At 37.8% G+C, this 27,500-nt stretch overlaps 2 protein-coding genes across 5 annotated transcripts in view; one reads left to right on the top strand and one right to left on the bottom strand.

Annotated features, from left to right (window-relative positions):
• Positions 1-19,472, top strand: part of gabarapl2 (GABA(A) receptor-associated protein like 2) — a 26,361-nt gene extending 6,889 nt beyond the window's left edge. Inside the window, exons 1-5 of one of the 4 annotated variants that reach the window (XM_040132363.1) lie at positions 3,337-3,581; positions 4,565-4,620; positions 8,303-8,475; positions 16,572-16,622; positions 17,328-19,472. In XM_040132363.1, the coding sequence (XP_039988297.1) occupies positions 3,548-3,581; positions 4,565-4,620; positions 8,303-8,475; positions 16,572-16,622; positions 17,328-17,355 (342 nt within the window). In that variant the 5' untranslated portion in view covers positions 3,337-3,547 and the 3' untranslated portion in view covers positions 17,356-19,472. Of the gene's footprint in view, positions 1-3,336; positions 3,582-3,682; positions 3,733-4,564; positions 4,621-8,302; positions 8,476-16,571 lie in introns of those variants that run through there. The other 3 variants (XM_040132362.1, XM_040132365.1, XM_040132364.1) reach the window with 3 other exon arrangements.
• A 692-nt stretch (positions 19,473-20,164) lies between these two features.
• Positions 20,165-27,500, bottom strand: part of adat1 (adenosine deaminase tRNA specific 1) — a 15,115-nt gene continuing 7,779 nt past the window's right edge. Inside the window, exons 7-9 of the mRNA XM_040132359.1 lie at positions 26,213-26,312; positions 25,985-26,071; positions 20,165-21,165 (exon numbers count right to left, since the gene is read on the bottom strand). Coding sequence (XP_039988293.1) covers positions 21,033-21,165; positions 25,985-26,071; positions 26,213-26,312 — 320 coding nt within the window. The 3' untranslated portion in view covers positions 20,165-21,032. The remainder of the gene's footprint in view (positions 21,166-25,984; positions 26,072-26,212; positions 26,313-27,500) is intronic.

The raw sequence follows: 27,500 nt of genomic DNA, 5'->3' as shown, positions 1-27,500 counted from the left end.
TGAAATACTGAAATAAATGTTGCCAGAAGGACGACGCTGACCGAGGAATTGAGGTAACCAATACCCAGTCAGTGGTATTTGTGAAAAAAATCCACCCCATTTAGAAACTGGCTAAAAACCCAGTTTATCACTGCCCATGTTTAGGTTACTATCGTTTTTCTGGCAGGAGACATCAGGGCATTTCTGATTCAGTATTTTCAATTTTAAAAAATTGTTAAATATTTTATTTATTTTAGTTGCACTTGGCCAATAAGCAACACCTTAACTCCTATAAGCAACCAGAAGTAATGGGCTCTAGGCGAGACACAAAACAACAACCAGAAACAGCATGGCTTTCATGCAAACACACTTGTTTTGTACTCAGTAAAGGCAGATAAGAATTATACCAAGCTTGTCCCCCTCATGTATTACCAGAATGTAATGGTTATACATGACAGACACAAACAGGGGCTAGGTGAGAATGGACTTCATAGAAAGCTTTGGGTAAAAACATCAACAGACTAACATGGATGCTGTCTGAGTAGATGTTTGCGAAGCACTGATATACAGATGACAAAAAGTACCATCAAGCTGCCAGTGTCTCTCGTGCACGGCTCAGTGTTTCAGTTCAACTTAGTGTCTCATGCTTACATGGCTGCCAGGGGCAACATCATACCCAACGTGTCTGACTAAGTCTTACAGTACTACTACTCCTACTACTACTACTAATAATAATAATCACAATCATAATAAGATTAACTTTATTTGTATAGGGGTTTTCTGAGAGTCTAGAAAAGACAAGAGAGCTGTCTTAGAGCAGCAGACATGCTATTATCAAAAAACATAACAATTCCAAAGGCTTCAAGACAAAAAAACACCAGGCTGGACATCTAAAGAACTTCAGGTTGACATGGAGCAATCTGGAATGTTGGTTTCAGCCCTTACTGTACGTCGCACCCTAAACCAAGTTGGGCTCCATAGGTAAAGGCCAAGGAGGACACCACTATTGAAAGAAATGCTCAAAAAGGCAAGACTAATGTTTGCAAAAAACTTTTCATAGATAAGCCACAGTCTTTCTGGGATAATGTTCAATGGTCAGATGAAACCAAATTAGAGTTCTTGGGAATGCAGTGCATCACTTTGTTTATAGGCGATGAAATAAAGCCCATAAGGATAAGGACAGCCTACCTACTGTAAAACATAGTGGAGTTTCTATCATGCTGCTACTGGAGGCATTGAATGTATCAAATGAATGATGAAATCAGAAGATTACAAAGGCATTTTAGAGCGCAATGTGTTACCCAGGGTCAGAAAACTAGGTTTGACCTGATGACCCAGCAGGACAGCGACCCTAAGCACACATCCAGCAGCACAAAAGAATGGTTGAAAAGGTGGACTGTTTTAAACTGACCAGCAATGAGTCCTGACCTAAATCCCATTGAAAACCTTTGGAGAGAGCTGAAATATGCCACGCAAAAAGGATTCATGCAAATTTAAAAGAGCTTGAATGCATAGCAATGGAAGTGGCTGAAACCACCAGCAGACAGGTGCAAGATGTCATGGCAAGCTCAGCTTCCTAGGTCATGTTTTTCTTATCTCATAAGTAGTTAAATTTCCTGTTTTTTTTGTGTCCTCACCCTCTTCTCTCGTTTCAGATCCTCACTTCCTGCCCTCATGTGTTTCCCGCCATTGTGATTGTCTGTCCCGCCCTCATGTGTTGCACCTGTCTCCCCTCTCCTAGTGTATTTAGTCCCTGTGCGCCCTTCCCCAGTAACAAATGTTCCATCATTCTTCTTACTATTTGTTCTCTCTGTGTGACTTAGTTTCTGTTTTTTGGACCTGGCCTTTGCCTAACCCTCTGGTATTATTGCAAAGTTTTATTTCATCTGCATAAAGATTATAATATTTGTAATTAATGTCCCCTAGGGGAAGCATATAAACAGAAAACAGTGGTAGACCTAAAACTGAGCCCTGTGACACACCATCATTGAGATGGGTGGTAGAGGATAAAGCAATACCAATGGCAAAACAAAATGATTGGAACCAGAGTAGAGCAGTATCAGAGATGTCTACTCTCATCTTGAGACGTTTAAGCAAGATGTAATGGTCCACCATATCAAATGTATCACTAAGCCAGAATGGATGTGCTTTTATGTACACTAACCTTAGTTTATCTTCAAAACAATGTCAAATCCATAAAACTTAATTGCTTGATCAAATTATAACTTTACATACTAATGGTTCAAGTTTAAAGTGGGGTTTGTGGTAGTTTGAAAAGGCTTTTAAATACGTCCTCAATAATATAGTGACAATTAGCAAATACATTCTTGACTGTGGCACAAAATACACCTTACATTCCCTTCAGCAAGGTTGGATTAGCAACTTGGCAAAATGGGCAGCTGCCCAGAGGGCCCAGACCCCTAGAGGCCCCCATAGTCCCAGGTTTTCTCCATATCATTTGGGTCTATATAATTTGATTAATTGCAAATTTGTTAGAAAGTTGCACCGCTAAGGTACAATATCAACTCGAAAGGGTCCTCAGTCTTGTTGCTCTGCTCTTGCAGAGGGACCCTGTGTCAAAATCTAGTTTTAAATGTAAACAGTTTTAGTTTATATTGTGGTTGTTTGTTGTGTTTTATCAAACTTCTTTAATTTTTGTAACACGCAAACAACCCTGGCCAAGGTCATATTATCATAGGCGAACTGTAACGCTGCAGCAAACAATTTTCATTATCAACAAATATTGATTATTAATAATCAATTTATTCTTCAGTGTATAAAATGTCAGAAAATTGTGAATAATAGCCATCATTATTCAGTAAAGTACAAGTTAAAATATTCTAATGTCTTATTTTGTCTGGCCAGTTGTCGAAAACCAAAAGATGTTGAGTTTTCGTGTCATAAAAAACAGCAAAAAACTAGCAAAAATTCAAATTTGAGAAGCTAGGACCACCGATTTTTTGGCATTTTTACTTAAAAAGTGACTCAAATGATTAATCAATTATCAAAATTGTTAATACTGAATTTTCTGTCAATTGATTAATAAACTAATTATTCCAGCTCAAGAGTAATGAATGGTTTTTGGGAGCCTGGGGAAATTGAAACAGCAATGCACAGTGAGGGTCAATATAGGCCCACAAACAAATTTTTTGTCCTGGCGTCCCCTAAGAGGTTAATCTGGCCATGCCCTTTAGCAATCCCTTGTAGATGTTGTTTCATTGTTTGTTGTTTCATTCTGCATCCGAAAACTCGCGTGTCGGCACCAAAATTCAGTTTCCTGACAATAACCTGGACGTACTGCATTGTTTATCAGGGGTCAATTAATGGATGTACTGATTATTTCCGAGAGCACCTGAACGCAGCCTCATCACCACCACACCTCTGTTAGACACTGACGTCACCTCCTAGCTAGACTGGCAGTTGGATGCTTCGGGCTGAGAGATATTGTTGACATTTTGTTTGGATCGCTTTTGTCTGGATTTTTGGACATTACACCGACAGTATCCGCAGATTTAGAAGCTCGCTTTTCGACTCTACCATCACGTCTCAGCGCGGGGATCCAGCAAAGATGAAATGGATGTTTAAAGAGGATCATTCCCTCGGTAAAGGGGTTTGGATTGTTATGAAACAAGGGCTGTTCTTGTCATGCTATGCACCCTCCTTTCTGTTCTAATATCTCCGCGTCGATTTTGCCATGTCATGCCGAATAGGTGCAGAAATGCATGTTGTCCCAGCTTCCCGCAAATGACTGAGGTAAATCCATAACGGCTAACCTTCCATGACTAGCAACAAATGCTAACATGGTCTTCCTGCAGGTAAAATGACCGCTGTCAAAATGGGGTTCACCTCTAACATTGCTCATACATCACAGTCAGTCATTGATTTCGCCCAGAAATGTGTCTTTCTTGTACATGGAAACATTTCATAGGTGAAATCTATTCAAACATCTGACAGTTTAAGGTTGCCTTATTTAGGCCTATATTAAATCCTTGGTGGAAAATTTCTTTACATTTCAGACTGCAGTAGTTAAATCGGATACAATAATCCACCAAGAAGCACTTTATTTCCTTCAGTAGTACTTAAGCTTTTTGCTTCACATATGCTCGGTACCGTCGTCCGGGATAAATTTTTTAACAAAAGACAGGATTTTCATGCGAAATAAATAAAGCAGTAAAGTGAAAAGTGTCAAGTTTAGTATTTGTTTCAGAGCTTGTAACGTCTCTTTGGCCTCTTTTCAGTGTCAGCCTGCTGCATCCGGTCCTGCCCACAATAGATACACTAACACTTCCTCTTTGATAATGAGAAGCACAAAAATGTTCAGTATCACTTAATGAAGCCTGTTGATGTGATTCATTATTTAAACTAAACAGAAATTACTATGTAGTTGCATCCTGTACGGAGCATCCACTCCTCTGTCTGTTCAGGCTCCTGCCAGCCTTCATGCTATGCTTGATCTTGCATGTGAAGCACTATATTGGAATAGGCTTGGCTGTATTTGGCAGTAATGTATGAGGGGAGGCTCCCAAGAGTACTCATTCATCCCTTTAATCTCTGATTTCCTATTTGTTTTCTGTCTCTACTTCAGAGCACCGATGTATGGAGTCAGCCAAAATACGCAACAAATATCCTGACAGAGTACCGGTGAGTGAGGATGGCGGGGTGGTGTTTTTGGCAGTGGGATGGGGGTTAAGGGTATAGATAGAGTGAGTGATGGAAAGTCTAGAGATAAGGAGTGAGTGACTGGGTGAATGAATTGCAGTTATGGGAAGGAAAGAAGAGAATAACTGAGTGGTAATGACAGTCTTGATAGACAGTTTAGGATTTAGATACAGTTCAGAGAACCAGGGTTTCAACTGTGACCCCAATGAAAAATCTCAGTTTTCCAAGACTTTCCATAACTAGGTCTGAATGCCTCCATGACTTACAAAGTTCCCCCTGTCTGCTTTATCAGCTGAAAAACATCTATGGAACAAGGTTGAAGATACCTTATTATATACTACAAAGTGTGACATATTAGGAAATTTCCATGATATTCCATGACTCAAATTGTTTGACTTTTCTTATTTGAAATTTGGCTGTCATGACCACTGTCTAGCCTTTTAACCCCCCTGTGTTAGCAAAGACATGGACTATTTCACCCCAGTGTTACAGCTATTGCAGTGCTGTGGGTTACTTAGCCCTTGGGTTTGGCTCAGCCACTTTAACCCTGCTCCCCTTGTATTGTTGTATAATCTTGTGGATATATCAGGTCAGATGTAAACTTTTATTAACCACTGATGACATATTAACCCACATGTTTCAAATATTATTCTTTTAATTTCCTACCAAGTAGCTTCAAGTAAAAAAAAAAATATTTTCCTCGTTGTGACAATGCATTTAAACATTACTTGTTACAACAAGGCATCAAAAGTTTGTATTTAAGATAAGGTAAGATCGGGAAACTTGGCTGATCCCACACAGGTAAATTGATGTGTCACAGTAGCACATTACAAGAACACACGTATCTAATGTAGATACGTAGCTTTTAAAAAAAACTAGAATAACAATATATCATGAGCATCTACTATACACAAGCTGAAAAAAAAACAATCCTATATCAACCAACATAAACATTAAAAGTTAATTATAATGAAACAAACATATTATAATAAAGTTAGGAGACAAGGAAATTGCATTCAATAATATAATAGAACAAAACTAGGTCAAAAACTAGTATGTGGCTCAACTGACCTGTATCTGTGTGCTTCTGTCCTACTCTCTGTTCTCACATATACAGTAATTTAATACAGCTGAATTCCCAACAAAGCTGTTCTTATTTACATGTTTTTATGTTTCTGTTGTCAGACAACGGAACAAATATGAAATAATGACTGAAACGCAGCCTATCACTTCCAACCCATTTCCATGCTGCTGCTCTGCACTGCTAAAATCCTGATTTTTAAAACCGTGATGTCGTCTGACAAAATCACCATAAACATAAGTTAAAGACAACGGCTGTGCTGTGATTTTGGCTATATTTACTTGAAAAATGATCACTCACACATAAAGTTAGAAGCTCATTCACGTCTATGCAGCTGCCGAGCGGTCATTTGAATGAGATGCTTAAAGAGGTGTGTCTGTGCAGGGAAAGACGGAACCCTCACTCACGGGACAATACTGGCATCTCTCTTTTACAGAAAGAAGCAAAAAGTGTCCAAAAAGTCGCTAGATTTGTTGCAAAGCCCTTTTTGGAAAAAAGTCGCTAAAGGGGTCTGAAAAGTCTGTAAACTTAGTGACAAAGGCTCTAAGTTGGCAACACTTTGCCTGTAAACAACCCCCAGATGACTTATTAGAAACTGTTTGCGCCAATTCATTTTGAAAGAGCAACGGCCGTTTGGGAAAATCCAACACTCGGCTGGCTGAAGAATGGTATGAGTAACTTCAGCACTCCATCAGTCAGTCAGTCACAGACTTTTAGGTTTTTAGGGCTGTAGTCACTGTTGCAGTCAAGCCAGAAAGATACTAATAGTGCAGTTGAGGGAATAGAATTGGCTGATGAATAAAGTGTCTTGTGTCCAGTACAGTCACATGCCCACTAAAGTGTTCATGGGACTCAAAATGGAAAAGTTAATCAGCCAGCTACTGCTAAAAACTGACTTAGCTTTTCACAAAGGTATTTTCTACATGTTGAGTATTCATCATCTGTGTGTTTCTACATTATATCTATATGTTTATCACAAAATAATGGATTTAATATTCTGTTGTCTGTGCAAGATTGAGTTATAGAACAATAGGCCTCAACCTTCTAATGTATGTTCCATCAGCAATCGGAATTGGAGTCTGATAAGGAAAATTTTGGCTATGTTCAATCCAAATGGAAGCCCACATCTGCTCATTTTATGTACATAAGAAAATATTGTAAAATGGACCAAGTTATTATTTTATTCTATTTTTTTTATTTTATTTTACATCAAAAATACTTCCTGAATTGTGTGTCTGAACCTGGTCCAAATGCTGTTATCTAGGTTTGTTCATGCTGTCAAAAATATAAATCTGAGGAGATACATCAAACAATTTTCATTTTGGGGATTAAAAATAACAGTGTAAATAAAAATCCAAATGTATCAGATATCAGCAGCCTTAATGTAAAAGTCCAAACAAATGTCCTTCCCACAGTGCTACTGTTGAAATGTTACTGATGTTACACTATATGTAGTCTTTGACGTTTTTCACTTTGGCAGGAATGGAATATAGCAGCGATGAAAACTGAACATCAGGTCATACTGTATACAGAGTGACGTTTTGGACAACATTTAAACTGCCAGGCCCTAGGAAATGCATACCCAGAGCCTTTTTGTGTATCAGTTTAGTTCTTGTATTTTGCACCTGTTTAAAGGAAAGGCTGCAGGGAGAAACAGGACACAAAGTAGTGAACACAAATAAAAGGTCCTCCTATTGAGTAGGCTCACTGGATTATTAGAAAACAAGACAGTGGCTTCAATACTGGAGGGGATCGTAAACAAACGTAAGGTAGAGCTACTACAACATTTATAATTATTATAACCTAATCATTGAGTGCTGCTTTCAATGCTTTAAAGCTGCACAAATCAATATTTTTATATTACCAATGGATCAAATCACAAACTGTAATATGAGAGGGGTCACTCATGGTGAAAAACCCACAGAGAATTATCTCCCGAGTCTGCAGTGTCCCTCACTGAATGAAGCGTTTTTGTCTTTAAGATCATTGTGTTGCTTTTACAACTTGCAGTTTTACTGTTTTGATTCAGTCTTTGTTCACATCAGCCCAGTTTTTCTGACAAAGCAGGCAGCTGTTTTCAGTCAAAATGCTCTTATAAACCCACTGCTCAGCACCAGACAACAGACTTACAAAATTATGAACTATCTAATCTTTCCCTCTGTTGGAAGAGAATACGCTTAGGTCTTGTTCAAACTGCCAGCCCAAAAATCCATTTTTGCTCATATCCAGTCTGAACAGCAAAAAAACCCACATGAAATACGATTTTTGCAAAAAAGGTTCCTGCTGTATCATGTACTGATGACATATGCTACTGAAAAAGGACCAATATTAGACATCTTTCATAAGGACAGGACTTGCAAAGATGTACTTGTAAGTCTGACAAGGGTTGGCTGTACTTCACTGGGTTCAGTTGGGCATGACAAACTTGTATTGTCCCATCCGATGATGGCTGTGAAAGTTCTACTACAGCAGTAAAATGCAAAAAACAACTGACATTCGAGTGTGCTGAAATTTGCAACCCATATACAGTATATCTCTGTACAGTGTTAAAAACCTGTTTATCTGTTAATGTATGTGCTCCAGGTGATAGTGGAGAAGGTTTCTGGCTCTCAGATAGTGGACATTGATAAGAGGAAGTACCTGGTGCCCTCTGACATCACAGTGGCCCAGTTCATGTGGATCATCAGGAAACGCATCCAGCTTCCTTCAGAGAAAGCCATCTTCCTCTTTGTTGACAAAACTGTCCCCCAATCCAGGTGAGAGTAACACTACATTCTGCAGTTGTTATTGCAGAAGTAAGCTGCATTAAGAAAGTGAAACCTTGAAGGCAAAATTGTTTCCTGTGTTGTATCATCAATCTGTATTATTTGGGCTATGAAGCATTAAAGCAAGCACGAAGCAATTTTCTTCTCCAAAGTGCCCAGGTAGTACACAATGTAAAATGCTCTGTAGAGGCCATTAGAGGCTGTGCAGCTTTTTGCTGAAGGTCTTATTTTTTTATGGGAATTATGGTCACTTCTCAGAATCAATGTTAAAATGATTTATTGACGACAAACAGCTGTTTGTAGCAATTTTAAAACATGGCGGCAAAAAAGGTTTGAAAAATTGTGCACTTAAGAATGCTTGGGACATTTTGATCCATGATTATTAAGTATTTATTTTGGATTGGATAAACTTCTGTTGTGCATTCATGTTTTAAGTGATCCTCTCGTCGAATGCATTGATCAAACTGTACATAAATTCAGTGTGCCTCTGTAAATGCATGTTAAATTTGAACTGAAATTAAAATAAATGTTGCCAAGAAATCAATATTTATATTAGTACTGTGTGTTTCGATATGTGTATTTATTTGGCCAAAATTGTAATAAAACAAAACAAAAAATTTAAGTTTTATTAATTTTTCAGCTGTGACAGTGCCCCCTATTTGATTGTTGCTGTCAGTTTTGACAGGCTGGCCACAGCGCCTTGCCAAGCTTTGGTGATCCTCGTTGCTGTTGTCCTGTTAGGTAGCGGAGCCGACTACGGCAAACCTATGTTGGTGTCCTCCTCTCTCCACAGCAGCTAAACTGTGCTGGAAACAAGAGAGATATCTCTGTTTGTAACGTTTCTCCGTGTTTAAATCTCAGGACTTTTGTAGCTTTTACCAAATCTCTGTCGTTTGGAGTTTAGTTTCACCCGTGTTCAGAGCTTTGTTAAGTTACTGCATATATAAACCGAACCTTTCCTGCCTTGGCTGCTTCACACTAAAAGCTTTCCTCTGCCGAAGAGGTGGTATGTTTTATTGTGAAGAAGTTATAGGAAATGCAATGTGTTTGTCACTAAGTTAGCGGATTTTCATTAGCGATAAGGTAAATAACTTTACCTTGCTGTGCAGTGCAGTGGAAACACACACACCAAGCCAGCGTGGCTCGACGGATTGCGACTATACATGACAGGGCTAGGTGTGACTTGCAAGTTTAAGCTGTAAAATGTCTAGCTTGGTATGTATTTTGGTTACATTTTTTGCAAAAACTAATTCAAGGGAACTGAATCAAGATTGTTTGTTTATGTTATGAATTTATGTTTTTAAAAAGTACTACCAGCTGATATAATGTTATTGAATGCACTAAACTCCGAGATATCAATGTTTGTATCAGCCTTAAAAATCCAGTATTGGTCTGGCTAAAAGCCACATTTACTGATTTTGTAAATCATGTACTGTGAGGCCCACGCCTACTTAAAGCATACAGTGAAAGCTAAAGTCCGGCTTTCTCATTCATGTATCTACTATGTGCAGTGCGTGTCTGTTCATCTGTAGAGAGCAGGAACATATGACTTCTTAGTGTGTAAGTAATCGATCTCCCTGTGAAAGAGGATGAAACCACACCTGCACTCTCAATTTCAAAGAAAAAAAAACGAACAGCATTTTTCTTTTTATGCTTCTAACTAGTGAAATGCTGATGTGATGCATAGTCATACAGTGTATCTGAGGAATCTGACCTGCTTCCCAGAGCTTTGTATTGTTGTGATAATTCTTCTTTGGTAGAAACTAGCTTGCAGTAAGTTTTAGTTCAGTGCACCTACAGATCTTAAAGAGTAACTGCACCCAATAATCTAGCTTGCCCTGCTCGCTGGAGGTGAAAACATATTCTTTCTTGACACATATTGTCAAGTTAAATCACAGCTGGGTGTGGTCACAGGCAGAACGGAAAAACCTGACAACAACCAACTGTGATTTGGATGTTTTTCCTTTTTTCCAATCTAAAATCTCCAATCTTAAAATTTATTATCATTACGATTTTCATTAAATTAAAACCCATTTTTGATACTATTTATGATAAGAATTTTTGCTGCAATAGCTTTTTCATGTAATTACATTCACTAAATACTTATTTAAACAGTAGTTTTTATCGGTAGTGGCAGAGTTCTCCATTCCCGCACTAGATTCAGATTGCTTTCCTAAGCCAAAGGGAAACAGCAAACAATGCATGTAATACAGCCTCACTGTTTATTGTTTGCTCTGTTTACTCAGTATCAGAGCTATATTACAGTAATTTAAAATTAAGTTTTAATTAACAAAACACTTCAAACAAAATTATATAATTTTAATTATGGCCTCAAAATCTAACATAGCACTCAACATGAAAACATCTCTATGAAATTAGGTAATACATCATGCAATAAGTTTATCAGAGCATCATGACATTTTAAATGTTTACCATTGGATTTTCATAATTGTTCCATTTTAAAATAAAATGGTCTCTACCAAATGTCAGAATAGGAATACAAAAAAAGATGACCTTCATTTTTACAGAATACCATTTAAAACTAAACGCAGACATTAATGGCTGCAATCCATTAAATGGACTGACTGGACTGATGAAGTCTGCAGTTCATCACACACAAAGGCAAAATCAATGCAAAATCAATAGTTAATATCGATGAATATGTAACAGTAGCAACCACAAAGCTGGCATTCTCAGTAGGCTAGTTTATAATGGTAAATACCATTACCAACGTTAGCAACATTAACATGTAAGCAGAAGTAGCATGTAAACAAAGGAAATTGAAAGTTTAGCTATAACATCACTCAGCATTTATGCAAGCATTTAATGAATGAATGGGGCCTACGGTAATATTATATCTGTGATGTCACATATACTTTACACTATGATTGAGCACAAACTTAGCTAAGCCTTGGGACCATATGATATTATTGGGTTAACAACGAAGTGACTGAGGATGTTTTACATTGGAGGCATCCATGGATCCAGAAAGTCCAGACTTTGTTCCCTCATTTTTCACTTATTCACTCAATTAACCTGTCTTCTGCTGGCAACCATTAAAACAATGGGAGAAGACGTCCGGTTGAGCCCTGACCCCGCTAACTGTCACTTTCTACCACCAATTTGGCTCTGCCAACAAAAGATGTCATCGCTGTTTAAAAACAAAGAAAAAGACCGTTCTGTGTGCGCGCTCAAAAACACTGTGGTGTTTGTAGACAGTACTGGCTCTGTAAATGGGGAAAAAAAAGTGGCTCAGACTGGACCATGCACTATTCCAGCCAATCAACATGTTCGCAGACAGCCCCTTTAAGAAAGTGTCATATTTCAGCTGGTATTCAAACAATATCACATAACAGAATTTGAACTGACATAGAGTTTTAACCTCAAATACTAATTTGACTGTGCTCAAATTTTGTTTATTTCCCTGAAATAAATTGTTCCCTCTTTTCACTACCAAAACCATAATATCAGAATTGAAACTTCACAACATGTCTAGGTCGTGACTATTTCGGTAGTGACAATTTTTAGATTAGTTTTAGCCTATCTCAAAGATGCTGGTCAAAAAATGGTTAACTAGCACAGTTTCGATGAGTTGTACACACATGAAAACTACATTTTCTGCAATAACACTCCAAAAAGTTGGCTTAATTGCAGAAGATAGGTGTTTGGTAGTGACGTTCCTTAAAGTTACACACTGATTTTCAGACTTTTGAACACATTTACTTCCAAATGATGGGACATATCTACTCATCATGCAGCCATGAGAGAAAGGGACGCAGGCATACTTCCTGATCAAAAATGTAGGGGTGTAACTAAAATTAGTCTCAGCCCATGCACTAAAACTTACACGGTTTCGGTAGTGACATGACAATGTGAGACAACATTTTTTACATAAAGCTTCATGATTAAAATAAACTAATAAATAGAATAAATGTATTTTTAGAACTTCACTTTAAAAATAATCAAAAATATCTTTTTAAAAACAATGGGAAAAATTGAAAATTTAATGGTTAGGGTTTGGGACAGCCACCTCCCAATTGAAATTACCCTATAAATTATGATTTTATATATATTAAGCTTACCGCTATCTCAGATTTTATTTTGGGTTTCAATAGATTACAGAAGGATCTCGGTAAACATTTGCATATTTCAATGCTTGTTAAATTTGTTTATTGGTTGTGGGATGGCAGTTTGCACCTATTTGATTGAATGGCCCATATATTTTGTGGCCTTTTAGTTCATGCTGCCAAAAATGAAAAGTCATGCTGTAACCACTGAGCTACTTGACCTCACATTCCCCTAAAAGGTATGTTATTAGAAGCCCTGTTGTGGTGGAGTAGGATACAAAGATTGTCAGGTCATGGATAATCCTCACAGATGAGTCAACAGAAGAGTCTGAATGAAGAGAGTGGAAAAGAAATACTATAGCCACCACCTCCTTATTGTAAGGATTTACTGCATCTCTGTTTGATGATAACAGAAGACTGTTAGTGTGTCTAACACATTCGAAATGTAGTCTTATCTGACTCTGATAAAACAGCAAGAAAATTTTGCATTGAGTGTGAGCCATCTCTGCTGAAAGTGCACATGTTGAGGCAAATGCACTTCAAAGCTGAGGCTCTGTTCCAAAAAAGTTTACTCAGTCAACATAAAATGTGAAATACCCTCAAAAATGGAACATGGACTGATATAAAAGAAGATTTTGGAAGAGGGCTTTTTCACAGCAGAGATTTTGACTTGTTATAGTATGAAAAGCACAGGTGTTATTAATAACATTAACAGTGGCTCCACTCTATTCTAGTAAAGGCCTGGACACACCAGGATTTAATACGGCAAAATTTCTCAGTGGAAACAGTTCATTCCAATGGAATCGCTGTGATCAGAGGATGCACTCAAGGAGGCCAAAGTAATCCAAGCGAATGTTCCGCATAGAATTCAACTTTGATGTACTTTGACATACCAATTTGTACCATTTACCGATAGCAAGCTATATTAACAGAACTGAGCTTTGAGGGGACAGAGAGCCCAAAATGGAGGAAGTTATTGTAACTTATTAGCTGTGTTTCACCATTCACTTTTATTTAATCTCTACTGTTGGAGAAAAAACAGTTCCAAAGAGTGGTTTAAGTTAAGGAGTCGATGGTAAATAACGGTCCTGTGTGAACTTCTTGGCCTGTTAGTTCCTGTGCTGAGGCAACGAAAGCTTTATTTTCCCTCTTCAGTAACTTTTTCTTGAATGGAATGGTGTGTAATGGTGAACAAAATGCAGAGAAAAGTGAACAGAACAGTGGAGAGAAAATCAAGAGACACTCCTGGTGCCATTGTGACTGAGCTAATGGTTGGCTTGCAAGCCTCAGCAGTTCAGTACTTAACCTGCAAGTAGTGACTTCATCACCAGGCTTTCCAGCCCCCACCTATTTCACATGGACAAGTAAATGTCACTGTGTGGTGTGACCGCGGCATAAGCCATAACAGTGTGATAGAAGTTCAGCCATTCATTTTTATTATTTACACCTGTGCTTTTCCTACTGTGACGTGTCAAAATGCCTTCTATCAAAAAGGTCTATGTATCTATCTTATATTAATCTGTTTTATGAAAAGTTTGGACTTCACATCAACTCCTATTCACAAACTACAAAACACACAAAGTTAATGATCAAATTCATTATGAATACTTAAATTTAAGACAAAAAATGCAAGCCAGAAACACAGTAAATAAAAACATATGTACATACAAAAATAAATGCAAAAAGGTAAAAAAAAAATGCATAGTGGGAGGAAAACTAAACAAAACGGGCTGAAACACCACAAGTGCTAAAGTTCACCAAGATGTGTGTTGGACCTGCTGGATCTGTTTTTGACAGGGCCAAAATCAAAGAGACATGCATGAATGTTTACTGGAATCCATTGTAATCTCCATTAATTCAAGCTGACATCACTACTTGTATGGTTTGGTTTGCGTCTATTCCATAAAACAATATATACATAAAAATCCTGCAGAAATGTACTTAATACCAACACACAAAAAAACACGTCCAAAGAAGGACAATTGTTCCATTCAAGGACAGTCAGAGACAGGCCAGGTGCCAGGAGAAGGTGACTGATTGGGCAGTTAAAAAGGCAGAGGGGCCAAATCATTTTATATGGTGATATAGTAGGTTATCATCCTGCTATGCCTATTTCTGCATTTTTTTATTTCATCCTGCTGGTGGCAATACGTTCACGTTTTTACTAGATATAGATTAGGTTTACAAGATGCAAAATAATACAATTTATGAACGAATCTAACCACTGAGAGATGTCTGCTAAAATCAACAAAATAATAGCCAACAGGGTCAAATCGTTTTTACTGTCTTTACGCTCATGCCATGTAGCCCCCCCCTCTCGTTGACTGAAACTCTCTATGTCTCTATGACACTTGTAGGCCTGTCTTGGCCAATATTTTTGTTGTTTTTGCTATTTTTCTATAGGGTACATAAAACTTAAACTGGGGGGGCAGAAAATAAAAGTAAGGGGTCAAAACCCCCTCTTACCCCTTTGTGGTGCTCGGTGAGGTCAGAGACTTGTCCCGAAGCCACTCCAGCGTTGTCTTGGCTGTATGTTTCGGGTCATTGTCACGCAGAAAAATGAACTGTCACCGCAGTCTCAGGTCAAATGCACTCTGGAGCAGGTTTTCTTAAAGGACCTCTCTGGACTTGGCTGCATTCATCCTTCCCTCAATTCTGACCCGCTCCTGTCCCTGCCACTGAGAAGCAGGTGTTGAGAAGTGCCTGGTGTTCGACAGACATAGTGTTTGAAGTTCTGCCGAAAGAGTTCAATTTTTGAGTCATGGTGGTTCCAAACATCTTCCATTTCGCAATTATATATTATATATATATATATATATAAACATCCCTTTAATTTAATTATTAAATAATTTATTGTTTTTGAAGCCCCATCCCGCTTGTTTACTATGACTATCACATTTTCTTTTTTGCACATAGCATATGGTATATACACAGTTTATGGTGACAGATTTACTGTCAATAGTAGTAATCATAGTAATTCATAGTCATTTTGTTTATTATGTGTGGGTCCTTGATTTCAGAAAGACGTAAACAAAAGCTGGGCCTCTCATTTCTAGCCCGACAAGGACAATTTTGTTGGCTGAAATGAGACTGTTGGCGAACTCTTGCTAGCTAGCTAATTAAGCTAACATTAGTTCAGCTCCATGAGTTGGATGAAAACATGTCTCCAGCTAACATTTTTATGTTTCTTAATTTCTGAGGAGATCTTAAATATGTGATTAATGTCTACATACATCATATGGTGCCAAAAGACAAGGCTAAAGCTAACCGTTCCCAGACAAAATTCAGCATCCTCACCAACAGATGATCCAAAGAAACAGCATTGTTCTTGTATTGCAGTGTAATTAAATATGTAAGATCAGACTCTTATTTCATGCTAACAGCCCTGTTTAGCTGCTTAGTTTACATACTTTTACAGACAAGACAGAGGTTAGATTTATACATTATTGTTCGTATTTGTAAACATGTTTCACTTGTAATGTTACAAGAAAAGATATTTCTGTGCTGCAATTTTTTGGAACTCATCTCCTGATATTTACACTGTTGCCAATACTGAATATTTGAGATAAGTGATAATGTCGGTCATGCTGATGAATTGGTAGGTTTTTAACCTGTAAGCAAAATGGGTGATGCTTAGATAGACTCGAGAATTAGAAATTACATGAACAATTCTTTATTATATGTCTGTAGTGTTCTTCAGTAAAAGAGGATACTGCAAATTTTTGAAAAACTCTTTCAAGCCTACAGGAAGTGAGTGTTTGATATTGCAAAGACTCATTTTGGGAGGGCTATGCCTTTTCTATGGCTTGTTTTGGCCTATTTTTGTGTCTGCAGCATTTCTTGAATTGGACTGCATTTTGCCAAATGTTTACGTGTTTACTGTTGAATGTGTGTTGACTTTAGGGACTGCTGTAGATAAGCCATAATTGGAGGCTTTGTCCCATATTGGAGATGTAAATATAATCAATTCTACTCGACTCTGTGTGTGATCTAATGTGAGTCTTCTGCTGTGTGTTGCAGTCTGACTATGGGCCAACTCTATGACAAGGAGAAGGACGAGGATGGCTTTCTGTACGTGGCCTACAGCGGAGAAAATACCTTTGGTTACAAGGCCTGTTATGCAACACGTGGATAATACTTAGCTGAATACCAGTCTCTCTCTCCCACACACAAACACATACACTGACACAATAGTGCCCGACATATGCTGGAGCACAATGTTTCAGATATTGACCTTTACATGTGTTACACAAGTAATGCACCCACACACTTGGCACAGTCATTTATGGATAACTTTTGATACTAAAAATACACATTTATGGTGAAAATTAATTACACCAAAATGCTACAATAAACAAACTTGTTCAGATTTTTTTGACAGGCTCAGATGATTGTTAGTGTCAAGAAATGTTTGAATTTAATGGTTGGTCTTTTTGTCATGATTACTGTTTAAAGGTCAGTTGTGGAGAGAAATATCTTTAACACTGCCATAAAATAAGAATAAGAATTACCACACATTATAGGCACGTCAGTTATCATTAGTTCAGTATCAACACCAGAATTAGACTTAAAAAAACAACAACTAATTTTCAATATTCACACATATGCTTTAGTTTTTTTCAGTCCAGTTTTGTTGTCAAAGATATTTGACATCAGCTGAAGTGAGAGAGAAACCCTCTATTCATGTGAATCAGAATCATCAATCAAATTATGAATGTATTTTTATGGCGCTTAATATCATGTATAAAAAATTTAGTATGTAATTTAATTCTACAGGTACACTCGCCACTCCAGTAGACAATGAGAACAACTATAAGCATGTGGAAGAAGGCAGCTCAAGCTATTGAGGTGGTGAATGAGGATGGATGACTGTTAGCTGGTCAGGAGGAAGCCAGTGTACAGTGTGTCCCGCTCATGGCCAGGGACAAGCACCAGTCCCTGGGATGTTACTGTGGCTTTCCAGTCTGGCTGTTAAATATGTGCAAATTATTTAGGCAGAAAAGATGTCAGCATCCCCAGGATGCAGACTCATGAAGCCAACAGCAAATCATGAACCTCAGTGAACTTCTAAAGAACTCCCAACACTTTCCTTGAAGTTTATTGTGTTGAACTCTGATCTTTTTACGTTGTCTTCACTAGGTAACAATCTGAAAATACAACCATGTAAAAGCAAAGGACTTAGTCAGTTCCTTTTATAATATCAATCTGTCCAGGAGGTACTCACTGATGAAGTGTTACACTTTCTCACTCAACCTGCATCATCCACGTCTACATCAGTTAGTCGTCTCCTATGTTCCTCAGAGATCCTCTCAGCAATCTCTGTGAAGTTGTCTAGTTTTTTGTCCTTTTTCAGTGTAGACGTGTTGACTTGTTAAACACAGGTGTAACTAATGATATCAATAATGGCTGTATTCCATTTCTAGGTTACACGGTGTGGTGGAATGGAGTGATTGTTAATGTTTTTAATTACATCTGTACGTTCCCTGCTATGACAAGTCAAAATGACTGCTTTCAAAACTTTGTTGAAGCTGCCTTTTGTAGATCTTAATTCTGACCTGACTGCTGATGTTTTAGAAGAGGTTAGTGGATGTTAAAGGGAAAAACTCTGAAGTCCTCCTCAGCTCTCTGGAGATTTTAGGCCTGTTTCAGCTCATTGTTTTGGTTTGCTGGACCACAATTGCATTTCAATCGCATTAAACTTGTTTCCAGACATGGCAGGCAGCGGTTATCAGTCAAAAGCTCTAATTAACCAACTGTACATTGCCTTCCCAGCACCAAACAGCAGACAGACAAGACAGTTGGTGACTAGCTGGTGAACACAGTGGAGCATTTATCTGATAAAGATTCAGATATTTTTATCAGTAGTAGGTGAAGACAGAGCTATATCTAAAGTGAATATTGAACTTACATTCAGCAGGTGGACAACAACTTCAAATGAATTCTAAAATTACTCCATTTCAAAAAATGTTATAAGTTGTTTAATAATATATCAGTGCTCTGTTTTCAGCTTTATACACTTGACAAACAGCATTTTTGTATGATACCTTTCAACTTTGAAACTATTTTGTTGTTGAGTAGTTTTCTATTTCCCATTAATTTGGTCAAATACAAATGACAGGTACTGATATTGGCTTTAGAAGATAATTTGATCTAAGTTATAAGTTATGCTGTGTTTTGTGTAAACCTTGGGCCACACCATAATTATCATGAACCGGGTGGCTAACAAGCTTTCGAGGGTATGGTTTAAAAGGCATTCTGGAAAATGTAAGAAATGGCATCCGCCAGCAGAAGTAGAGGATGCAGGTCATACAAAAATTCAATACATAGCGCTGGAAGATAATCTAAGAAGGGATTTCTTCTTTAAGACTTGCCACTCACCAAAACAACTATTTACACTCCACTGAGAATACAAACATGGAGACAGCTGCATTGCCTCACCTCTTGTTCAACGTTTGTCCAGCTTATGGAACTGATCCAAGTTCAAATTCAGTTTGCCTCTAGGGCAACTGCTAAAACACTGTGTGCCATCAGCACATTACAAACAGGTACATGATAATAACATCAGAAGAATTATTATGAACCACTGAATTGTTATCCCTCTTCACTCAAATGACTCTGAAGCTGACATTTTGGCTGCAGCTGTAGTTTTTGGTGCTGAATCAGAAGAAGACATTTGGTGTCTTTCCACACTTTACTTGACCCATCAAAGTATTCATATTTGTGCACCACAAAGCTGATTGAGGCTTTTGAACATGGAATGTAGATGTGTAATATATTGATGGAATGCAATCATATTGAGGATTATTTTATTCCACCAGTGTTGTATGATTGTTGTATCTTAAAGACATAACGGAATTTTAGATATTGGAGAAAGGTAAGGAAGCTGGAAGACCTGACCAATAAAAGTGAATGTAAAATGAATTGTAAGGTGTCTGTCTCATTAAGAATATAATTTATGTCGTACACTTAAACTTCATACTTGCATAAAATATAAGGTACCCTGTGCAGTTTCTGACCACTAGTACCACTGTAGAGCAGTTTTTTTATAAATCATGCACATGCACAAGGACACATATATAATTAACGCAATATACACTTTTGTCTATCGTTTTGCCCTATTCCGCTGATCAACAGTTGGTGTCCTGTGATGCGCAAATCTAGCAACATGTGGCAGTGGCAGTGAAGAAGACTGCAAGCAAGAAAAAAATCGATGTACATAATGCAACAAGTAAAATATTAGGGCTGCTAGCGTGATTGTAGACTGTAGGGTCTTGTTTAGAGTTTTGAATGCTCCCTCTTGAGCCACAGAAGATATTATATTGTACATCTATTTTTACAAGCTGAGTATGAATAAACTGATCTCGATGTGTAAATCCTTTGAGAGCCCCTTTGAACACAAAAAGGTTTGTTGTCATCTTCTGTAGCATGAAAAACATTCAAATTAATAGATTCTAAAGTTATTTTACATCCATCGAGTATTTGTACTAATGAATGCTTACAAAGTACACTTAAGCAACTCTAAAAACAAGACCTCTAAATATCTGAGGAATGCTAATGGCATTAAATACACAATGTAAGGCATCCGGATCATAACCTGCAATGTGCTGCTGAATATTAGCCAAGCTGGGTCGAGTTGAATCTGCCAAGCTAAAGCAATAACACAACTGATCCTCAGTCCCTACATTAATTTGGTGTCTGGTTTTCAATGAAGGACTTAACTGTTGGGCAGAAATATGCAGGTTCAACTTATTCTTTGTCTTTATGAGTGAGTAAGTTTCCCAAAGGACTGGAGTCTGCTCTAACATGCACTGGAACACAATCACCTCATCAGGTTTACAGGTCATCACAGGCTAAATACAGACATATGTACTATCACTACTGTGGTAAATGTGTCTTCAGTCCATATAACCAGAATGCTTAGACTGTAAGAGGAAGCTTATTTTCCACTGTTTTTTCAGAGCACGAACACCAGGCAGCTGCAGTCACAACTTATTACACACATTGTGGAAATAAAACCATCATCTGAGGACACCGTAGTACGGTCATCAACCTCCTTGAACAGCATGACAGTGCAGGGTGTCCTGCGGTTGTAAGCAGTGATATCCTGGGTATGGAGACTCAAATATAGCCAAACAATATTTATCTAGACCTCAAACTTTGCTGACCAGCTGACCCAACAGGGGTTAGGAAATGAACACTTTTGGAATTAGACCAGTCAAATTTAGTTTATTAAAAGTGTCACATGATGAAGATGATTCAGTATATTTCCTATGGACCAGTGTGTCTGCCATTATGATCCTTTGTTTGAAATGTGAATTTCACAGGCTTTTCAACCACGACAACAGTAATATTCTAGGAAAACAATACTTGTAGAAGAGTAGTTATTTTGAGTGTGATCTCCCAGTTCCTGCTACAGCAAATCCAGGTCTTCATTGACCTTGATGGAACATTTCAGCTGCAGAGGTTTCAGGAGAGTGAATTTCAGTGGAATAGCAGGAGATTTCTCTCGCTGCGTGGCCACAGAGGGAATGCCTGGCTGTGAAGCTGCTGCCAAGCCTGCTGGTACGACTGTGATGCCTGCTTGTAGTCCCAGTAGGTATGCAGCTCCGATCTCCTGAATAGATACACAAAACAGGGGTAAGAACCCAATTATTGCTCACACTTACTGTGTTACATTACATTTACATTCGAAAGGCAGGCAAAATTCCTCAAATGAACAACTAAAAGATCTTGTAGATCAAATATATTATATATATTTGTAAAAATATTACAAAGATTATATCCCATAAAGAACATATGGAAATGGAAATGGATAAGATAGTGAAGGGAATCAAAATGATTGTGGAAGAGGAACTGAAAATTCTGAAACCTCCCCTATGCAGAGATCTGCTTTATGGTGAAACAACTGCAAGTTGAAATTCAAATGCGCAATTCAATAGCTCAAATGTTTTCACACAGATACTCAAGAAAGTGTCTCCAAGTTATCAAGAATAACTGAAGTAAGTAACACAGATAACAGATACCGAAATTGACTACAAACATTGGAAAAATAAGGCAGAGATTAAAGAACAGTTACAAAACCTTAAACAGAAGAATTCATGTCTGGAAATAAAACTCATCTTGTCAGTCAGCTCAGGGGCCGAGCTGACACTGTTGAAAATTTAGTGCGCCTTGGTCACCAATCAGAAAAGGCCATGAACAGCAGCTTGAATGTAATCAGACACAACATCTTTCCCAAAAATACCATCCCAGGTCAACCTGCTGACAAAACCAGAACCTCTGTTTTGCGCCAGAGATGTAAAGGAAACCCGCCTCCTTGTTCCTGCCAACATTACAAACAGTTGCCCAAGCCCTCTCCACGAGGTCCAAAACCAAAAGGGCTTCCTGGCAATGGTTCTATGTCAATTATGAAATCTAAAAAACCCGTCGGGCCGATGTCCCAACGAGTGCAAGAAACATAAAGTGAGTCAAAATTCAAGACTACATGCAATCCAATTAGTATCTCCTCTAGTCCCCAAGAACTCCTTGTACCAGTTTCCATAGGTACATGGCATGGAAAAGCCATAGTTGACATGGGAGCTAGTTCCGCTCTCATAAATAAGTAACTCTAGTTGGAATTAAAGGGGTCAAAAGCTGACCTCCAGCCATCGGCAGAATACCCCTTGTATCTGGCTAATGGTGAGGCAGCCACTCCAATGGGATGAGGAAACCTTTCTGTGGATCTTCAAGGAAAAGTGTCCACTCTACCTATAAGCTATGGTATGGTTCTAGGCCTCAGTTTCATTTATCGTGAGAATCATTTATCGTCAGAATGATAGTCAATGTGGCTAACGGAGTATATAGTTTCGAGTGTAACCCCTTGGTTACTTATCCATCCCAGCCAGGTCATGCCCAGCTTCCCCAGAATATGGAGCATGAAAAAAAAGCAAACACCCAAATGACAGATAACAAGTCTCATTTACAAAATGGAGAAAAGGAACAATTACGACAGCTCCTGAAGCCTAAACTACCAAGTTTTTTTTGGAGGATACAGGTCAGGACATAAGAACTGTGCCTGTCTCCGACCTTAAAACTTTCTACCCTAGTGCTGAAGACTTATAGCGCCCAGAAAGGAAAAAACACTACATATCATACAGTAAGGTTCAGAGGAATAAGATACCTTAGGTTTCTTAGACTGATAGTCTGGGATAAAGATACAAATCTCTGAGCAACCACTGATATTGTCAAGAGGGGGGGAGAGCGTAGCAGAAGGGGAAAAGAAAATGTGCAGAATAGCCCTTTTCCACCTGAATAGGAAAGGAAGGGGGGAAGGGAGGAGATAAATCAGACAGTTTCATCAATTTATCTCCTCATTTAAATTAATCTCCCTGCTATAATCAATGAACTAGTTAAAATATTAACTCAAAACATATTGTATGTCATGTGTTATATACAAGGTTAATAGAACTCAGAATTATCAATAGAGTACATTGGACTTCCTCTGAATTGCATAAGGTTAAGCATAAAAGTTAGATCCCTTTTTTCCCACGTGTATTTGTTTTTGAATATCCTTCCACTCTAAAAGATCAAATTCCATCAGTGCTCTTTGAATGGATACAGATGGTCATTATGCTAGACAACAGAGTGCTTGTACAACTATGAAAGTCAGTTTTTATGCCATCATAGGGTAACTTGATCCCAAAAGTGGCTTCATTTGAAATTGTGGCAGTTTCCCTGCCCAGTTTAGCCTTTTGTAAAACATTTTTATTTTTGTATGAGTTTTAATTTAACAACCCTTTTGGTTAGTTGCTTTTGGTTGGTTGTTTCTTTATTTAATGTAATTAATTATATTTTATTTTTATTACGGTTACTATATTGTAATACCTTGATGTAGATATTTTTTGTAAAGAATACGTCTGGTGATATTCTGTATTTTTCTCAGTGTCAACAAACCCATAAAAAGAATAAAACTAACAATTAACTGATCCTACTAGCAAGTATTGTGTGTGTATCCAAAGCCCGATATTATTATTCCTCTGTGCCATAGAGCTCCACTGTTCTCCAAAAACTGTTAAAAACAAATCAATGAGCCGTTTTACCAAATTACAGAGCCTAAAAAAAAAATTAAAAAAAAAATCAAACTATATTTTTAAACTGTTTTCAAAGATTTACGTCTTCAGTAGGAAGCAGTGGGCTTGGAGTTGAGTTCCACAAACAATGTAGGGAAGTCAGAAAGTATTGAGAGACAGACTAACATATTATTGGTTGGTCTTTTCATGGGATTATCTGACAATAACATATAAAATAAAATAAAACTAGAGACCATCTCGCGATGAGATTACACCAGCCATGACGCATCACGGTTGGTATGATCCCATAGCAAGATGGTCTATAATGTCTTACAGTAGACGGGAATGACTGAAACTGGGATACAGTTATCCAAGACTTAAAATGAATATGGGCCAGGGGTGTTCAGTGGGGGCCATTGGCCCGGGCACCTGTAAAAATACTCAAAACCACCTCTGAGGTAGTTCCGTCTACAGTAGGAGTCTCCAGGACCAAATTTTGCCAAGGTGAAAACAATACCAGCTCTGCTGTCATGGCTGGTAACAATACCAATAACAACATCCAATTTGTGTACACTTTGTTTATTTCATTATAGTTTTGTTTTCTGAGTTTATTTTTGCTTGTTAACTGCAAAATCTACAGTGCTTTATTTTTGTTATTTTACCCTGCGAAGAAAAATCTAATAAATTTAAAATCCCCTCAAAAATGTGCCAAAATCATCATAAAAACAGTAGAAAATTTACAAGCCACAGTCATCTGTGTCAAACACAAGTAAACTATCACAGCATACTGTGGTAAACTAACCAGGTTTCTCAGTCACAGAATAAGCAGTTTATTTTCAATAGGCCTCTTTTGTGAAAAAACATTTTTTCATGTCACAATGGGAAAAGCACTCATGTAAATTTAAAAAAAGTAAACATCAATGATGGTTGAATTTCATTTAGCTTTTTCAGTTTCAGAGTGTGAGTTTCAGAGAGGTCATCAGACAGAAAACTCTGTAAAAGGCAGACAAATGACGCTCCCTGATACCTCAGTTCTCTCTCCTCACCAGACATACCGTTGTTGTTGCAGAAAAGTTTGTCATTGTATGCTGGAGCTGGGTGTATTTGTGTGTATGAGTGTATGTGTTCTGTTGTTTCATGTGTGGGCCAGGTCGGACTGGGCTGCAATCAGGTTATCTGCTGCAATTCTGACGAACAGAGCGACCACTGTTCTCCCTTTGGAGAGGATTCTCATCCATCAGCACACACACACACACACAAAACACCAAGCCTGTAAACAAGGACAACCCCAGATGCACAGATGGAGACTAACAGATGAAATGTGAGCACCAAATGTCACGCACAAAGGCACACACAGAGAAAGCCATAGCAAACATATACTATATGCAAACACGCAGACACAATGTGTTGTGTAACCTCAGCAAGCTATGTGACACTCTATACCATTTGGAAAGAAATACCTGATTCATTACATGAGTTTTAAACAAAGTGCAAGAAGGTCACACACAGCAAAACCAGTACTGATACACTGGCCTTGATGTACATTATGAAATAAAGAAGCAATAACTTTTATTCAGATTGTACTGTGACTTGAGAGAAGCCTCAAAGCCATTCATTAAAGCCAGAGCTGAGACTATGGGTTCTGCTTGAGGGAAAATGTCAGTGTTACTGTGATAAAACTAGGGAAGCACCAATCTGATAGTGATATCTCCTTGCAATATCTGCAGAGCCAGTGTACGAGGGATGGAGTAGCACTACAAGTTATTACACAACTAACTTAAATAAGCACCTCCAGAAGAATCATGCCAAAGAACATGAGTTCAACCAAACAAAAAAAACGTTGATTCTGGATGAGGATTCCCTGACAGTCATTGAAAAGGACTTTTCCGCCCCAAGTTGCTGGGGCATGGTAATTTATTTTTTAATAAATATCAATTCAGTAAATTTATGTACATGTATTTGTTACATTTTGTTTTCCACATTTAGGATAGCAATGTTTAAGTCAAGACTGATGTTGCCTTACACATAAGATCCCAGTCTCTTCCACACAGTGAGGTATACAGCTTATTAAATAAACGCTGGTATTGGATTGGTACTCGGTATTAGTCGATACCCAAAGCCCAGGTATCAGTATCGGTATCAGGACTGAAAAAGTCAAATCTGTGCATCCCTACAAAAAACATTTACTTATTGATATTGGTATTTTGCCTCAGTGTCAATTCGACATGCTTCAGCAGAAGATGGGATGAAAGTTACGGAAAAGGACAAACTGGTGAAAGCCATATCATCATTTGGAGACTTTTATTAGTTTTTTGGGTTGTTCAGATTTTGTTTGAGGATGTTTCAAACTGCAGTGAGATTATTAAAGAGCCTTTTGTTTGTTACCTGAGAGAGTTAGGAAGTACTGATGGGTCGGTGGCTGATACCAGAGACAGGAAGGAGCGGAAAAGCTCCAATTTACACAGGAGAGACCTGAAGAAATACAAACATGCAGAAATATCACTGAAAATTTTGTCTAAAATGAATAGTTTATAATGATAAAATGCATTAAACAGTGAATTCTTATATATAATAACAGTGTATGATGAGTGTGTTTTGGTGTGTTGGCTCCACCTGGCTTTAGCTGTGCCGAGGGCCTTTTTTGTGACCCCATGCTTGTAGCCATTGGCAGTGACATCTAGTGGCTGCTCAATCACATTACACCAACTGATGGCTGGACCACAAAAAAAACCAAAAAAAAAACAATGCAAGCATTACTCCGCATTTAAATTTTTCCTTTATTATTTTCTATAAGTCATAATTGTTGAGGGACCTCTGGAAGGACTCTGACATACTGATGTCAATTAAAAACAGCAAATAGAACTGAGCTATCATTAATGTTAATAGTAACACCTGTGCTTTTGCTTCAATGACAAGTCAAAACGTCTGCTGTGGAAAGATTTGTAGTATATGCAGTTTGGTGACCATAGCTTAAGTCTAATCACCCTGGATAACTGAAGACACCAGTTGGGTGTGCAGTAAGAAGACAGTTCCTTTAATATCAACCATACTTTCAACCAATACATATATTATATATAATATATTTTATATAATCATATTCTCCATTTTCTTTCTTTGCTTTATTTAACCTGGAAAAAGCATCTTTGAGATCAATATCTTGTTTTCAAGAGAGGCCTGGCCAAGGGGGCAGTATTAAAACGTTACAAAAATAAATACAAACAACATAAACAGGCTAAGCAGCTGTCACATACTACAAAACAGATAATATCTAGTTGAGAGTTGAGAGAAACTCATAATAAAAGCAATAAATATGGAAGCAAGCACACTGACCAAGAGTGCTATTTTCCAGATGTTTATAGAATTAACTTAAAATCACCAACAGTAATCAGTTCTGAAAAAAATCGAGTCCTACTGCACATTGTTCCTGGAGAAAGATGAGTGTATTTAAAGGCTTTTCTACCCAACTCTGGAACCTGACATCTGTAGAACATCATGAGTAGGCCGGTCATACTCGTTTTGATCATGCCTACCATCTATATGTGATCAGTGCAAAAGATTCAAGAGTTCAAGATTCACAACTTGAAAGTGTTCACATCCTCAGAAAACTCAAAATAGTTGGATGATTACAAAATTGATTTTTTGAGGGTTAAAAACACTGTCCGTTAACACTCTAACACTATATCCATTAAATTTATGTTGTTTTACCTTGAACGATGGACTTTGGCTGACATGAGGTATCCACATGTTGTACTTCCCCATTATTTAGCACAAAGTCAGATATATTGCTTTCACCAAAATCAAAGTTTCCCCATTATAATTATGACTTGGATGGTATCAATGTGCCAATCGATATGACATGAACATGACATTAGTGTTCCTCTCTGGTCAATCAAGCAAAAAT

The sequence above is a fragment of the Xiphias gladius genome, chromosome 8 (genome assembly GCF_016859285.1).
Source record: "Xiphias gladius isolate SHS-SW01 ecotype Sanya breed wild chromosome 8, ASM1685928v1, whole genome shotgun sequence".
Lineage (NCBI taxonomy): Eukaryota > Metazoa > Chordata > Actinopteri > Istiophoriformes > Xiphiidae > Xiphias > Xiphias gladius.
Note: the sequence above shows the minus strand (reverse complement) of the source record. Positions and strands in the feature narration are given on the sequence as shown.